General features: G+C 37.1%; 2 protein-coding genes across 2 annotated transcripts; both read right to left on the reverse strand.

The window, feature by feature from the left end:
- LOC103934219 lies at positions 1–1,925 on the reverse strand. Its single transcript, XM_018644234.2, has one exon. The coding sequence runs from the start codon at positions 1,665–1,667 to the stop codon at positions 192–194; it is 1,476 nt and encodes a 491-aa protein (XP_018499750.2). The 5' UTR covers positions 1,668–1,925; the 3' UTR covers positions 1–191.
- Positions 1,926–6,140: 4,215 nt separating this feature from the next.
- Positions 6,141–9,308, reverse strand: LOC103958932 (probable WRKY transcription factor 26). The gene is made up of 5 exons (XM_048564774.1): positions 8,832–9,308; positions 8,335–8,517; positions 7,576–8,144; positions 7,231–7,395; positions 6,141–6,894 (listed from the first exon to the last, which is right to left on the reverse strand). Exons 1-5 carry the CDS (start codon positions 9,165–9,167, stop codon positions 6,441–6,443), a joined length of 1,707 nt encoding a protein of 568 aa, XP_048420731.1. The 5' UTR covers positions 9,168–9,308; the 3' UTR covers positions 6,141–6,440.
- Between the last annotated feature and the right edge of the window lie 6,689 nt (positions 9,309–15,997).

Consider the following 15,997-nt stretch of genomic DNA (forward strand, 5'->3'; position numbering starts at 1 on the left):
TCAGGGGAAAAGAACGAACAATTTCATACTTTCCGTTTGAACATATAAACTAATAAAAGAATCGAGAAACAATGAAACAAGAATCCGACCTAGCAAGAGTCACTACAAAGGATAACCAACCATCTAACATAGAGAATTCTAACTTTCTAACTAACAAGTATGTTTCCTATAAGACTACAAGTGCATTCATATCACCACCATTGATGGACAAGAACTCCATTTTCTCTGAGCTTAGTGAAAAGCTCCAAGCACTGCCCGTACGTCTTCTTAAACTTTGGGCTCCTCTGACCCGGACAGCATTTCTGCCACCTATTGTAATGACACTCGAGAAAAATCTCGTCAATCAAACATATAGCTCCACTCTCGATCAACTTAGGTATCAAATGGAACTCAGCCCCCTCCACATCCATCTTCACCACCACAAAATCCCTCTCCGAAATCACGCTCTTCAACCACTCCGCGAAATCAAACCCTTCGATCTTATCCACGTTGTCCCCGTAGTTTGAAGAGGGCCTCACTGACTGAACCCTCCCCATTCCCCTGCATTTCTCCACAATTTTCTTACCCGGATCCCTAGTGATCTCGAAGAACAAGGTCTCATTTCTCACCCACGCTGCGTAAGGCAAGAGCGTAACGCCTTTTTTGTTTCGGTACTCCTTGTGAAAAGTCTTATCCGCCTCGATTGCATAGATTTCGAAACTCTTGTTCTGTTTCGGGTACGTTTTCTCAAACCAGCTCCCAATACTAGACCCGTAATTCCGAGCACCGACGTCGACGTAGACGTACCTCTGCTTGTAGCTAACATCCGCCATCGAAGTTAAGTACTTTACCTTCTTCAAGTTCCTCTTGAGTGCAATCCAAGGCTTCTTTGGCTCTTCCTCCATCAAAGCCTCTGCCTCTCTGATAATTTCACGTTTATACCCAGGAACAGAGCACTTATTCCCCAAATTGCCACTTTGCAATCGGTTCTCCTTCTTCATCACGATTTCCCGAACCGGCGTCTTATCAAGGCCGTCCATGTCGCGGGACCGGACGAGTCTGCAGCAACTGAACAATTCAAGAAAAGAATTGAATCCGTACGAATCTTTGGCCGCAATGTGGGCGACGAAGAACCCGCCCGGTTTCAGGGTCCGACATACCTCGTCTGAGAATTCCGCGGGTCGACCCGACGGGTTCAGACTCGAGAACTCAAAATCGAAAGATGATTCACCGAAAGGGTGGCGGCGGTTTGAGGCAGAGACGATCAACGGCGGAGAAGCGTTCTCGGAGACTCCAATTGAGTTAACGACGCCGTTTTCTTGGAGCGCAAGGACGTCCTCGCCGGCCAGGGCTTCGACGCAGAGGGCTTTCGAATTGGGCAAGAGGAATCCCTCGGCGATCAGGTCTTGGAAAATCGCCGAGTAGTAATCGACTGTCCTGCGCCACTTCTTGGTGGTCCAGAGCTCGGGGACACGTGGCCGACCGGAGCCCCGGACAAATAATGTTTCCCCGCCGCCTCGAAATTTGAGGTTGTCGTGGAAGAAGCACAAGCCGTTGTTGTACCGGCAGGATTCGCCGGCAAGCGTGATGAGGCAGGCGAATCGGACGGCGAGGACTAGGATTCCAAACGTGAGGAGGCGTACAAGTATGTTCCGTAGAGTGGTGGGTTTCGGTACGGGCGGATCCATGGAGGAATTTTACGCCGACGAATCAAAGAAATCAAAGTCAAGATTTTGAAGACGGTGTTGTTTTTAGGATTTTGAGGAGGTGAAGGGGGAGGAAGGTTTTGAAAACAGAGGGAAAGGCAATTTAGGAAACTAACGATGCTGTACACGTGGCGAGTTAGTATTGGGCGTTGTTTGATAATGAGTCGGTGGGAGTTGTTATAGCCGTTATATTTGGTTAGGGTTTTTGCCGCTTTCTTTTGACGCCGAGTAAAAGTAATATGTTGTGACATTCGAGATTTGAACTAACTCAGCCAATATACCTTACTGACATTGACTTCTAGATGTGTTAAGCTTCCCCTTATGTCTGGCTTCTCTACTTCTACTTTAGGGTTTTGGTTACATTAATTCCTTGGAGTGTTAAATATATTCATACTAGCCAGCAGTGAATAGTGTTTTTTAGATTTTTCGTGTCTGATTTGGGCTTGTGATATCTTTCCGGAAGAGAACGACTTTCTAGGTTTTTAGTGTCCGATTTGCGTGATATCTTTCTAGAAGAGAACGACAAGACGAATTGGACACGTTATTTTGTCTACAACATAAGATGGATTTTAGTGTTTTAATGACACTTGAAGGGTTTAAATTAACATTTAAGTTTAAAGGAGTTTTTGTAACTTCCCGTTTTGTTACCTTTTTGCATCTAGGGTTTTTCCTAAGACTATATCAACGACTTTAGGGTTGTATTTTCAATCATCTTTCATATTATTAGTCAAAATTGAGAGCTCTAATGACCCAAAACCTATCAAGGGTGACCATTCAAGATCCTTTTTTATTCCTGACTTTTGTTATGTCAAACGCTCGGGGAAATCTTGCATGTGAGACAATGATAGTATCAATTTCGGTGTCTAAATTTCAATTGCAAGCAAACATTCTCATGTAACATGTAGAGCAATGCAAAGGACATTGATCGACCACGTGAAGATAATTACTAGTTGTTAAGACAAATGAATCATGCAATATGCATTAACGACTGATAATTACTCTGCACACATGTTTAAGTCTTCACGCCAATCACCACTACATGATCACCTCTACTAAATCTTAATCATTTGTGATCTTCATCTCCCTCCAAAACATTGATAATCACTTGTATATTGAAAAATTGCACTACTTACAATGCTACAACATTAGATTATTAATAAACTCATGGAACCATTTCGATTTTCTGGAGTATCTTTGTTCCTCTCTGTCCAACATCTTCACCTACAAGTAATACCAACTTGTCTGCTGGTCTCCACTTGCGATGCGTGCCAAAAATGGAACAACATTTAAGGATAGCCCACACTCCTATATATATCGTACACGTAAACAACGAACTCATCAGATACGTGAGCTGCTTCTACTTTTAACTGGATTATGAAACCCTAAAAAGAACCCTAAATTTTGGCGCCATTTACAACTCACAAACCGACAAGTTGACAATCGGAGCATATCTTTGAAAAACCGGGTTCATCAATAGATAAAGAGGATGAGAGAGCAATTAAAAAGGGAACAAAGAGCCGTAACAATAATTAAGAGCTAATATAAAAATGGATTGAGGAACACAACCTATAATATTAGAAGAAACTTTTCATTATGCACTTTGGATGACAAATCACGTATTATTATATAAGTGGTAGAAAATTTTATATTTCAAGTTAGTAATTTTTTGTAACATATATATCTAACCACTTGCACACAGTGAAAATTTACTCTAATATTAGATGAGAGTATTTTTACTCACAACTCTCAAACGGTGATAGTATTTACCATCCTATTTATCATCATATAATGAATTTAAATTTTAAAATTTATATATCTATTATACAATCTTAAAATTAGATTTATCTAACAATATAAAATAGGGAACTTTAACGAAAAACTCTCGGTACTATTTATTTTAACGAAAAATCATATTTTAAAACTAAAAAGTCAATCATGATACTATTCACTTTACCTTTTATTTTATCGTTAAAACTCAAAATTTTCAAACATTTTTCATTAGTTTTTCTTATAAAATAGTATGATTAATTTCACTGTGAGTACTGAGAAAAATATTTCATATTAGATAAACTTTTTGCTTGGTCGGTCGGTGGACGGTGGGTATGTGAACACTGAACAGGCCTCAGCATCCCATTGGGTGTGTGGACGCACCGTGTGGCTAACGCAAGTGTCTTGCTCTTATCGCAGCCACCCACCAAGAATCATTTTTTATTTGTTTGTTGAGGAATTACTAATTTTCCACTCAAACTTTTGGTTTCCCCACTTTGGTTTCTAATTTTTTTTTCGTCCCAAAATAGTCCTTGGGTTTCCTAAAGTGTGCTTAATGAGGACGATGCTAGGCTAGCAGTGGCTTTCTAGAACATGTATATAAACTAGGAGCAGAGCAGACATACATGAATCAATATGGTGTGAGATTACTGAGGTTGCTTGTCGTGTTCACTTGAATAACCAACCAAGTATCATTTCATTTATGACCGCACTCTATTTTTTATTTTTATTTTTTTAGTTTTTAATTTTTTTAATTTTTTTTTTAATTTTTTAATTTTTTAATTTTTAATTTTTTTTAATTTTTTTTTTTTTTATCATTAAGACAACTTTCATCAAAATAAAAACTAGTACAAGGCCTAAAAAGAACCAGGTAAACAACTATAGAGAAAGTAAAAGGCCTAAGCAAAATGGGAGCAACAATCCAAGATACAACGGGAAGACCCACACAAATTTAGGCCCGAAGGCCGCAGATAACATTCAATAAAAACCCTAATCTCCAACAACAAAGACCACATCACAGTCGTCGTCACATCCTTGAAGGAAACCAAACCCGAACTGAGAAAGTAGACACTAGATCTAAGTCCCCTTCACGAACCCTTGTAGATATATACAAAGAAAATAACATATGGGAAGAAGGTGAGGCTAAGGGGTATGTAAAATACTCAACACTTGGCCTCGATGGGGATCTGGCATGCCAGTTGGGGTAGAGGAAGTGAAGGAGGGAAGTGGATTTGATATCCAATTTCTTATTGGAGCTCATGATCTGACCACATGATGGGAGCTAATGAGGGAGGAAGGGAAATTAAAAGATAGAAAACAATAAAAGTAGGCGAAAAACACCAGATAAGGGGCATGAAGCACAGGATAGTTGAGACTTGGCTCAAGGAAAACTAAGATTAAACTCAGAGAAGAATCGAGAATTTAAAAGGTAGGGAGAAAAGTGGAAGAGGTGAAGAAAGAGGAGAACGGGCAAAGGAAAGAGAACATAAGAAAACTCAGGAGGAAATAGAGAAACAAAGAGAGGAAGAGAAGAAAGGGAGGATGGATGAATGCCTCCGGCGCCCAAGCCAAAGGCTAGGGCAAACGGCGAAGTTGCTGGGAAAGTCTTTCATAGAGAGAATTTTAGAGAGAAAAAAATGGAGACTAGATTGTTTGAATATGTTTTTTTTATGACAGCTCTCATTTAAAATAAGTAAATATGCAACTAATTAAGTTAAGAGTCGTATGTTATCTTCTTATTGTTTTTTACCACAAACAAGACCATTACTGATTATTCTAAGCTAACACAAAAGAGATGGGAAAATTTGTACCCGGAACTCAATAGGTTGAAAAAGAAAACTCTGACCACTAGGACAATCATTTGTTTTTAATAAACACACTCCATAGCTATTTAGTATTAAAGTCTAGTAGTATTTCTCTTTACTTATAGGTAAGAGGTCTTAGATTTGATTATCACAAAAGATGATTTTGAACCATGTTATTGATAGCCCATTGTGAGGCTAAGCCCACTTCATCCTCTTTTGTGTAGATAATATCGTTTATTAAAAAAAATTAAACACACTCAAAAGAGTTTAAGGATGGAAATAAAAATGAGAGAATTTCCAAAATTCAGGGGGCTTATTTGTAATAAACATTAAGTTCCAAAATGAACGAGAATGACACTACCATACATGACCCAATACGATGAACGGGTTAATATTAGCTGGGTCCACCAAAGGGACCAACCAACCGGAATAGTCCACACGTGGGAAAGCAAAAATAAAAAAAATATACAAAATTGACCTTGACCAACTTGTGCACTAAGTAATGCAAATCTCAAGCTCAACATATTTGACCAATTCAAACCTCAGCTTAAGATGTAACTGATGACGATTGCATATCTTACTAAAAAGCATGGCCTGTGAGATTGTGTCTCTTGCATCTGTAAACGAGCCCCACAGCTCCTTGATGTTGTCGGTAAAGGATTGAGCAAGTCGTTTGTAACTTACGCGATTAAGAGAGGTTATCTTTACATCAGGATTTTTAATTTAAGTCTAATTTGAAATTTCAAGTTAACACTTGTAATTTTGCAAATTCATAAGAAGAGTGTTTATAATTTACGTGATTAAGAACGTTTGTTTTTATATCGGAACTTTGAGTTTAAGTCGAACTCAGAAACTCCAAGTTAATACATTTTGCAAACTCATATGAGGAATAAAAATCCAAATTTCATTGGTATAGCATTTAACTAAATCAAACATTTGTGGGATACAAAAAATTGAGCCTCTTTAGCTGAGATAGCAAAGAAAACCCTAAAAAAAAAAATGTCGTTGACGAAGTTTCTTCGAAAAAACCCCCTGTAATTTGCAAAGGAATATACACAACACAATAAACGAACAAAAAAAGAAATGAATGGAATGAACCTCCTGACTGTGTGTGTGATTATTTGTAATGATTTCTATTAACTTAAATCCCTTTCCCAAACTGTGAGACTTCCACAAACCCTAATCAACGCAGCAATGATTCAAAAAATGCATCATCCCTAGGCTCTTCCTTGGCTTTAGAAAACATGTTGTCACTAAGCTGTGCTTGGTTCATGTATCCCATGGAGTTTCCGTCGAACCCTGCGAATCCGTAAGTTCCTTGGCTCTGCAACATCTCTAGGCCGGTAAAGGGCGCTTGCCCTTCTGATGTTGGTTGCCTCAAGTTCTGAAGAGAGTTGGTATTAGCAGAATTGTTAGTGTGATAAGTTATAGGCCTCATTGCTGAAGCTACATTGTTGTTGTTGTTGTTGTTTGGTATAGGCCTATTGGCAGCAGCATGGCTGCCGCTGCCACGAGCGGCGGGGACGTCGTGGTTGTGCTTCCCTTCATAGGTTGTGATCACTGCTCTAAGATCATGAGAAGCTCTTTCAACATGCTTCCTCACTGGACATCCTGGATAAGTGCACTTGTAGTAGCTCCTACAATTTCGCAAAATACAAATAAAACAAAAATAGAAAAACTAATGAAAAATGCTTGAAAACTTTGAGTTTTAACGATAAAGACAAAATAAATAGTACTATAATTGACTTTTTAATGTAAAAATGTAATTTTTCGTTAAAGTAAACAATACCAAGAACTTTTTGTTAAAATTCCAACAAAAATACATGCAATCCCATGAAAAGCAAACTTTAGAAGAATGTGTCATTTTTTAAGGAACAAAGAAACAATCCACTTTATTTGTAAGGTATTTTTACAAAATAAACTTGACTATATTAGATAGTGCAAAAAAAATTATATTTCTTGAACTCTCAAACCTTGGATTTGGATTGCCTTTTACCACTTTCTGACCGTACTTCCTCCATCTGTAGCCATCATCTAAAATATCTATGTCACTAGTTGTTTGAACTACAACTCTAGGCTCTCTCACTGTTCTACCCCCAGGTGCTGAAATTCCTTCATTGTGATCAGCATCTTTTTTCCTGCATAACCATTAAAAAAAGACTAATTAATCACACAAATAATAAACGCAAATTAATCGAGGCTGGTGATTTTAACGCTACTCCTGCGAGTGCGCATAAAACTGTAAAATAATCAATTTGGAGCGCAGACAGTTGATAGGGGAGTACCAAAACCGGTAGCCCTTGATTAATCAAGCTTACCATTTCTTGGCATTAGGTTCATCTTCATCAAACTCCTCCCCTCCTCCTGACTTGCTCCTCTGAGAGCTCTGCTCGAAATCATCGTCCCCAATGGATATGGATGAATTCTCAGGAGTTCCAATGGAATCCATTTGTGAATTGCCATGATTAGCATAAGTTTGATCTGGGAGTTCATTGTTCGTGGCGTCTGAAGCCGGAATTGCGTGAGAATTTGATGATGATCTTCTGGTGTTCTGTGGCTTGGGATGGTTGTGATTGCCCTTGTAAACAATCTCAGTGATTTGTCCATCCAATGACCTCTCTACTTTTTTCTTAGTTGGGCAGTTAGGGTAAGTGCACTTATAATAGCTTCTTGGATTTTCACTTCCCTTCACTTGTTTTTGACCATATTTTCTCCAGTTATATCCATCGTCTGACTTCCTGCTCAAGGTCTGAGATTGGTGGTAGAAACCGCCATTTGTCGGAGTATTATTTTGGAGAGTTTGGGTGGTCATTTCAGATGGCAAGCTCTGAACAGAACCATATTCTTGCTTTGGGGGTTCTTGAGCCTGAACGTAGTTGTTCCATGCCTGCTCTTGTGTCCGAAATAAAACGTAATCAATTAGTAACTACACAATCGATCGAGTCGATAAATGATATCAAAGTTAAGCAAATTGAGCTGAAATGAGGTTTTCTGAGAGCGTCTTGTTTTTAATAAAGATCGGACGTCGTGCACAAAGACGGACTGCTTAACAAACAACATAAAAGATTGAAACGTACAGTTTGATTTGAGGTGTTTGAAGATTGAAACATTGACGATGATGAAGAAATGGGAGGTCTTGCTTGGGTTTGGAAAGAGAAATCTGAGTAGTTCTTGCTCTCCTGTTTTACATTCTGTTGGTTGTTCTTCCAATTGAAGGCACCATGAGCTGCTAAGCTTCCAGTAGTTGGAGATGGAAGAATCTGCAAACAAATAACACAAAACAAGAAAATCCCAATTAGTAAAATCATCAAAACAAAACAATATTACAACTGACAAAACATAACCCAATAATTAAAGAGCAAAATTAACAAAACCAAAGACTTTGACTTCGGTAATGAAAAATATCACAAAAATATCTTCTTCTTAAAATTTTCTTTTTTCCTTTATCTCAATTTCCTCATGATGCCTATTGGGAAATTGCGGAACCCAAGAAAAACGAAATCCAAATTATGTAAACATAATATACACACGTGAGAATTCATACACACAAACATATACATATACATATACATACGTTTGAAGTGTTTAGGAGAACGGGAGAGTCAAGAAGCTCAGCTGGGCTCAACCCAGGTGGGATAGCAAAGTAGGAGGATGGAGATATGGAGGGCGGAGAAATGGGCAGTGAGGGTGGCGGTAGTGACTTGAATTTGGGTACGCCGGATCCAGTGCGCTCTGCAATTCGATCCGATAACCCGCCATGGCCGATATATCTTGGTGGGTTCGAGTCTTCGTTTGTACCGGAGGCTAAGAGGTCGGAAAAGGAGGTGGTCATGAATGGGTGAGTTGAGAAAGTGAAGGCTGCTGGGTGTGAGTTTGCTGAGGTTTCTAAGCTCCCTGAAGAGGAGGCCATCAAACAAGAAAGAGAGAGACAGAAGAGAGAGAGAGAGAGAGTGAGAGATTTTAGTTGAATAGGATAATAATATTAAGAAATTGTTGTCGAAGAAGAAGAGAAAAAGATGGTCACGTATTGCATAAGGCTCTCTCTGTTCTTTGTTCTCTTTTTTTTTTTTTTTTTTTTTTTTGGAGAGCTTTCTGAGAAACTCAGAGGAGGTTTGACCGTTGATTCCTTTTTTTTCAATTTTATTGATTACAAAATCAAAACAAAAAAACCTTTTTATTTGGAATTTTTTGTGGTCAAAGTTCGTGGGTTTGACTGGTTGGCGGCTCTAAGCTCTACTTTTTTGTTTTTTTTTTTTAAGAAAAATCGAATCGGAAATTTAGTTTGTAAACAATTGTAAGTAGGGTGCATTTTTCCCATTGTAAGTTAAACCTAAATAATTGACATCAACCAATTAAAATACACTATCAATTATGGATGGGGCTACCTACACACTTATTTTTGCTTTTCACACATTTTCTATTAATTTTCAAGCATTGGATTGAATAAATTTGAAAATATCAAATGCTAATATGTTTATAAATTACTATTCTTAATCTACAAGCCATGATTGGTTCAGGACGTTTACCAAAAATCAAACATGTAATGAGAAGAGTTAGTTAAGCTACATTAAGCTAATGTTTAATTAAGAGTATAAAATAATATTTGAATCCATTAATAACTTGTATGATACTCTAAAAGGAAATGAGGGCATTTAAATTAGAACTTGAAAGTAACATGGCCTTTTGGTTCAATATAATATCAGCCGATGGATATTAAAATTAAAAACCGACGTGATTTGAGGATTAGCACAAGTGCACAACCAATTAGTTAAGATTGTGTTTTCTTATTTATTAGATGCACCTAATATGAATTGTTTAATTTCAATTGAAAAAGGTTAAAGAGGACTATTTCCTAGTTACACGTGTGCTGTGAATTCGAATTCCCATGATTAAGTTTTACGCATATCTCTTGGTAAAATCTAATTACAATATGCATTTTCGTAATAATATCAGCAAATAACATATGGCATTTCATATACTTGACTCTTTGGGATAATATTGACTCTTAACTTTCAAAGCTATGAAAAAATTTATTTATATAGGCAAGAAAATGCATGTGATAAAAAAATATGCACAGATGCCAACGGTGGTTGCCTAAATTGATAAGAATCATTCGTTTTGCTAGATCAAGATTTAAGTTTGAGTTCCACTTCATACAATTCTTTTTGGTGGGTGACCTAAAAAAAAAAGAGTCTAATACCCCCTTTGTAAGTCATCAAAAAAATGTGTAGTATGCTTTGACCCATAAATGAGGTAGCCTTATCTACCCCCTAAACTTAAAAACAAAAAATGCCAAGATTTGAGAGAAGTCCAGACAAAAAGAATAAGGGAAGTGCGGTAGATTAATATGCTATATAGAAGAGTCATGCTAGATAGATTAAATTTGTAAATAAAATGATGTGTCATCAATAAAAAATAAACACGTTAATCAACACATAAGTAATAATCTACTAAAAATCTATGTCATTTAGTTTTTAGTTTTAAAATTCGATCTCTGCTTTATTTTTCTTTTGACTTGTTTTTTGGGTAAAATTTTAGGAAAAATTAGATGCATTAATTAATTGTTGTAAATTGAGCTAGTTTATAATTATCTGTCTCACATCAGCTTTTATCTTTTAAGCTGGCATGGCAAGCGGCAAATGGTACAGCGTGCATGATATTTCCAAAACCAAAAGTCATGAATCTAGAAGATGCATGCATGACTCATATACATCTCATGCCTACCGTGTTAAAGGGTATTGTCCACTGGCCATGCAATCTAGAAGTGAAGCATCTAAAATCTCTGTGGAAAAAGGGTGTTATGTGGGAAGGAAATACCTTAATTATAATGCACCTAGTTTATTCTCCACCTAACCCAACCGTGCATCGAATCCTAAGTGCATTTTTAACAGTTTCTATTTGACTTTTTTTTTTCTTTTTTCTTTTTTAAATGAAAGTAGCCTTTGAATTCGAACTTCGTTGTTGGCTAATCTAACAAAATTTATTATTTTTTTAAAAAAAAACTTAACTTTTTGTTATTGTTTTTGCAAAATAAATTTACGCTTTTTAATAGCTAAAAACGTACAATATCTTAATGTTTTAAATTTACAATCATATGTTATGTCATTTAGCATCACATATTAGTGATATTACTTTTCACTTGTAAGAACATCTCTAATGCACAGGAAATGGAGGACCCAAATCTTACATTTTGGTCCAAATATAGGGGAAGCTTCTCCAATGCACCGGAGACTCAAAATTCATATTTGAGTTGGCTCCAAAATCTCTTCCTCATCCTCTTTGGGATGGAAGGGATCTTGTTTAGCATCTAGAGTCCGAATGACCATAGGAGCACTAGAAGGCTTCGCTTTATCCTCATTAAAACGTCATAACACCTTTTAGGTGTAGTTCGATTAATGTACTAGGATTCCATTTGAACAATGCTCATTCTCCGGGCCGAGATAATATCGAGTTTTCCCAAGATTTTTCATCTCAAATTTTGATTTCAAGTGAACTACAATTTCCTTAAGCTCTGCGGGAGTTTTGATAAGGTTCATGTCGTCGACATAAACTACAAGGATCGCAAATCTGGAATGTGACTTCTTTATGAACACGTATGGGCATAATTTGTTATTCACATAACCCTGACTTGTCAAATATTCACTTAGACGGTTATACCACATCTACCCAGATTGTTTCAATCCGTAGAGTGATCTCCTCAATCTAATAGAAAGAGTGTTCTATGGTCTAGAACTATTTGAACCAATCAATGTAAGTCCTTCTGGAACTTTCATGTAGATTTTAGTATCCAAATCCCCATAGAGATACGCGGTTACCATGTCCATAAACTACATATTCAATTTTTCGAAAACTACTAAACTAATAAGGTAGCGGAACGTTATGACGTCCATTACGGGGGAACACGTCTTCTCGTAATCAATCATAAGGTGCTAAGAGAAGCCTTGCGCTACAAGGTGTGCTTTGTATCGCATTATTTCATTCTTCTCATTACCATTCCTTACGAAAACCCACTTATAGCATTGGCTTCACATGTGGTGGAGTAGGAGCTATAGATCCAAACACCTTACGTTTTGCAAGCGAATCGAGTTCGACCTAGATTGCTTGTTTTCAGTTTGACCAATCCGTTTTATGTCAGCATTTATCAACGGAACGTGGTTCAATGTCATCGCTAAACATGATGTCAGTAGCTACTGTGTACGCAAATGCATCATCGATGATCATCTCATTCTAATTCCAAATCTCATCCAATACTACGTAGTAGACCGAAATCTCACGATTCTCGAGAGATCGAGTTGTCTCAACTAAGACATCACCATAATCTAGAATAACCTCATACGTTGGAACAAATGAGTAAGCGATGGTCAAATTCAGACTAGAGTCATTAGTTTGTGCCATTTTCCTCTTCCAGGGTTGTGAATCCTTTGAATCAAGGGGTCTGCCACGCTTCAGGGTAAGAGCAAATGATTGGCCAACATGATGCTGGGTGGTGATGCCAACGGCAGTGCCGTATTAAATTCCCAGATTTGTTTTTTCGACATGTTTAAGGTTTGAAAAACCCTAAAGTGCTTCTAATTTATTTATATGCTTTGACTCACAAATTCCACATAGCAAAATAATTGTGTAATGCATGAAATGTATATATATTGACAAATATATGAAACATATACAATATATATATCGGAAGGAAAATATAAATATAGGGGGTTCATGCATCATAGGGAATGTTTTCATGCTTCGTGGACGTTTCAAATATCTTATTTTATTTTAAGCATACCTGATTGGCAGAAAACAAATAAAAGCCTTTGAATTTTATAGAAGAAAGCCTCCTCCTACAATCCTTCAGTTCCTTAGCTTCAGGTAAAAACGTGCTGATAATATGTTGTAGGCCTATTTAACTGAATTGTATTTAAGACTAGAGAGGGAGAAAGGCTGGCGTCAAGAGAGAGAGAAAAGAGATTTGATTGTAAGGTGTGTGTTGTATCACCCCATTGTGCCTTTATTTATAGTAGTATGATAGGTTGAATCCTTACTCTTTTAGGATTACAACTCTAATAGAATATTAGCTACTAAAGGGAATATTCAAAGATAGGGCTGGGTTCAGTTCAAAATGGTTCGGTTTTTTGCCAAAACTGAAACCGAACCGAAATTTCGGTTCGGTTCATTCTTTTGGGTTTGGTTTTTTCCTGTTCGATTTCGGTTTGGTTTTCCTTTTTTTTTTTTCTTTTTAAATGAAAAAAATTGAAATATGAAATTTTAACATCTCTAACACAATCATAACATAAGCTTTCCAACTAAAATCAAAGACAATGAAAATAAACATTTAAAGTACAACTAGAATAATCAATCAAGTCTTCCAAAGTCCGAACTTAAAATAAACATCAAAGTTTAAGTCTTCAAAAAGTCCAAATTTAAAATAAACGTCACACTTCAAGTCTTCCATACCTAAAATAAACATAACAAAGTCCAAACTTTAAAGAAATATTCCACTTAACTAAAATCATAAAGTCAAATAAACCTTCAAGGTTTCATCACTTCATGTCTTGCACACACTTCTGTACATAAAGCTATACATACAATGAGTTCATCAAATCCCTCAGCCAAATGAAACCCAACTACTAGCCTCTTGTGCTTACCTTGAATAAATATGATCCATCAAATAAGTTATGCATCTCTTTGAAATGAACTTTAACCCCAACGAATACAATAGAATGGAACTGTATTGCCTATAATTCTGAATCATTCAAAAGTTCCATGTCATTTGAATATTATCATTCAACAAATCCCTTTCCCACCTCTGTATTCTTACCATTCAACTTCACAGTAGGAAAAATATCTATTGTCCATGTGATCCACGTTTTAAATAACAACATATTTATCACCCTTTCTTTGACACATTTATATGTTGTTACGAGGTTTATATGAAAACATTAAGCTTTTGAAAAACTAAAACAAATATAAAAAAAAAAAGCGTGGATATCTTTATGCATTTGCACATATGTATATATCAAAACTACACTGCACATGAACTTAAATATCAAAGCCACAGTAGTACTACCACAAATCAGTGTTTACTAACTCCAACACTCGAACATGTTTTGCATTCTATGCCATCTCAGCCTACTTATTTATTGATAAACTTCTACATACCTACATTCAGTGGCCTTCTAGAACTACATTTTTGTGGCAGTGCCTAACCAAAACTGACAATCTAATGTTTAACTTTCAAGAAAAAATAATTACTAAAACATAAAAAGCACAAACTAGATTAAACAAATCATACTGGATTACATACACCATTGAAAGAAAAATTTGTATTTTAATTCAAGAATTTGGACATCATCATATAGCTTTAAGTTACTCTAAAGTTCCACGTCATTTGAATATTATCATTCAACAAGAAAATTTCTTTAAAAGTTATTCTCATTCCTATACTCCATCAGTCTTTCTGCTCCTCATCCAACATAATCGACCCCCTTATCAACATAATATCATTTTCCTCTACTTCTCATCTCATTTTTTAAGAAAATATATTCAGCTTCTCGTCAAACCGTCTACTTCATCCCTTTCTATGCTATATTTTTACTCTCACAAATCCCCTTCCCACCTCTGTATTCTTACCATTCAACTTCAAAGTATGAAAAATATCCATTCTTATCATTTCAATCAGATTCTTCTAATTGACAATAATAATAAACATTACTATCATAAGAACAACAAAAACCACTAAAAATAAAAGAAAATCGCAAAACCCATGACATTGAAAAGCTGCAAAAACCCACGAAATTGAAAATAAAATCTGCAAAACCCATGAAATTAAAAAGAAAATCTGTAGAACATGAGACTAACATTGCAAAGGAAGTTGTGGGTTGAGACTCAAAACGACGAGAGGAAGTCGTCGGTCACGAATCACAGGGGTGAGACTGATAGTGAGACGATGACACTTGCAAATCGGCGACATGTGAGAGACTGACCAACTAAGAGTGAGACAGGTCACAGGTCATTGGGAAGGAAGAAGATGAAGACTAATTATGTTGAGAGAGGGTGCGCGGTGTGAGATCCCAAATCGCTCGGGCTAGAGGAGGTGATGTGCCTTATATGTACATGCCCACCTCTTTATAGTAAAACGTGTTTTGGTAGGAAACCCAAGAACAAAACCATGAGGGCGTGGTCCAAAGCGGACAATATCTTACTATGCGGACTGGGATGTGACAATTTGGTATCAGAGCCACTCCCCAGCCAGAAGTGTACCGACGAGGGCGTCGAGCCCTTAAATGGGGTGGATTGTGAGATCCCACATCGCCCAAGGGAGAGGAGGTGATGTGCCTTATATGTACATGCCCACCTCCCTATAGTAAGACGCATTTTAGGTGGAAACCCAAGAACAATACCATGAGAGTGTGGCCCAAAGCAGACAATATCTTACTATACGGACTGAGATGTGACAATTATTCTGAGATCCCACATCGACCGGAGGAGAGGAGGTGATGTGCCTTATATGTACATGCTCACCTCCTTATAGTAAGACGCGTTTTGGGTGGAAACCCAAGAACAAAACAGTGAGGGCATGGCCCAAAGCAGACAATATCTTATTATGTGGACTAGGATGTGACAATTTGGTATTAGAGCCACTCCCCTGGATGGAAGTGTGCCGATGAGGGCGTCAGGCCCCTGAGGGGGTGGATTGTGAGATCCCACATCGCACAGGGGAAAGGAGGTGATATGCCTTATATGTAGATGCCC

This window comes from the organism of the source record quoted next, unplaced genomic scaffold (genome assembly GCF_019419815.1).
Source record: "Pyrus x bretschneideri cultivar Hongxiangsu unplaced genomic scaffold, Pyrus_bretschneideri_v1 Contig39, whole genome shotgun sequence".
NCBI classification, from domain to species: domain Eukaryota; kingdom Viridiplantae; phylum Streptophyta; class Magnoliopsida; order Rosales; family Rosaceae; genus Pyrus; species Pyrus x bretschneideri.

Coding starts and splice junctions, on each gene's coding strand:
- LOC103934219 (XM_018644234.2), bottom strand. CDS start 1,667: ATGGATCCGCCCGTACCGAAACCCACCACTCTACGGAACATACTTGTA.
- LOC103958932 (XM_048564774.1), bottom strand. CDS start 9,167: ATGGCCTCCTCTTCAGGGAGCTTAGAAACCTCAGCAAACTCACACCCA. Junction 8,518..8,831: donor TTCTCCTAAACACTTCAAAC/GTATGTATATGT, acceptor ATTTGTTTGCAG/ATTCTTCCATCTCCAACTAC. Junction 7,396..7,575: donor GAACCTAATGCCAAGAAATG/GTAAGCTTGATT, acceptor ATGGTTATGCAG/GAAAAAAGATGCTGATCACA.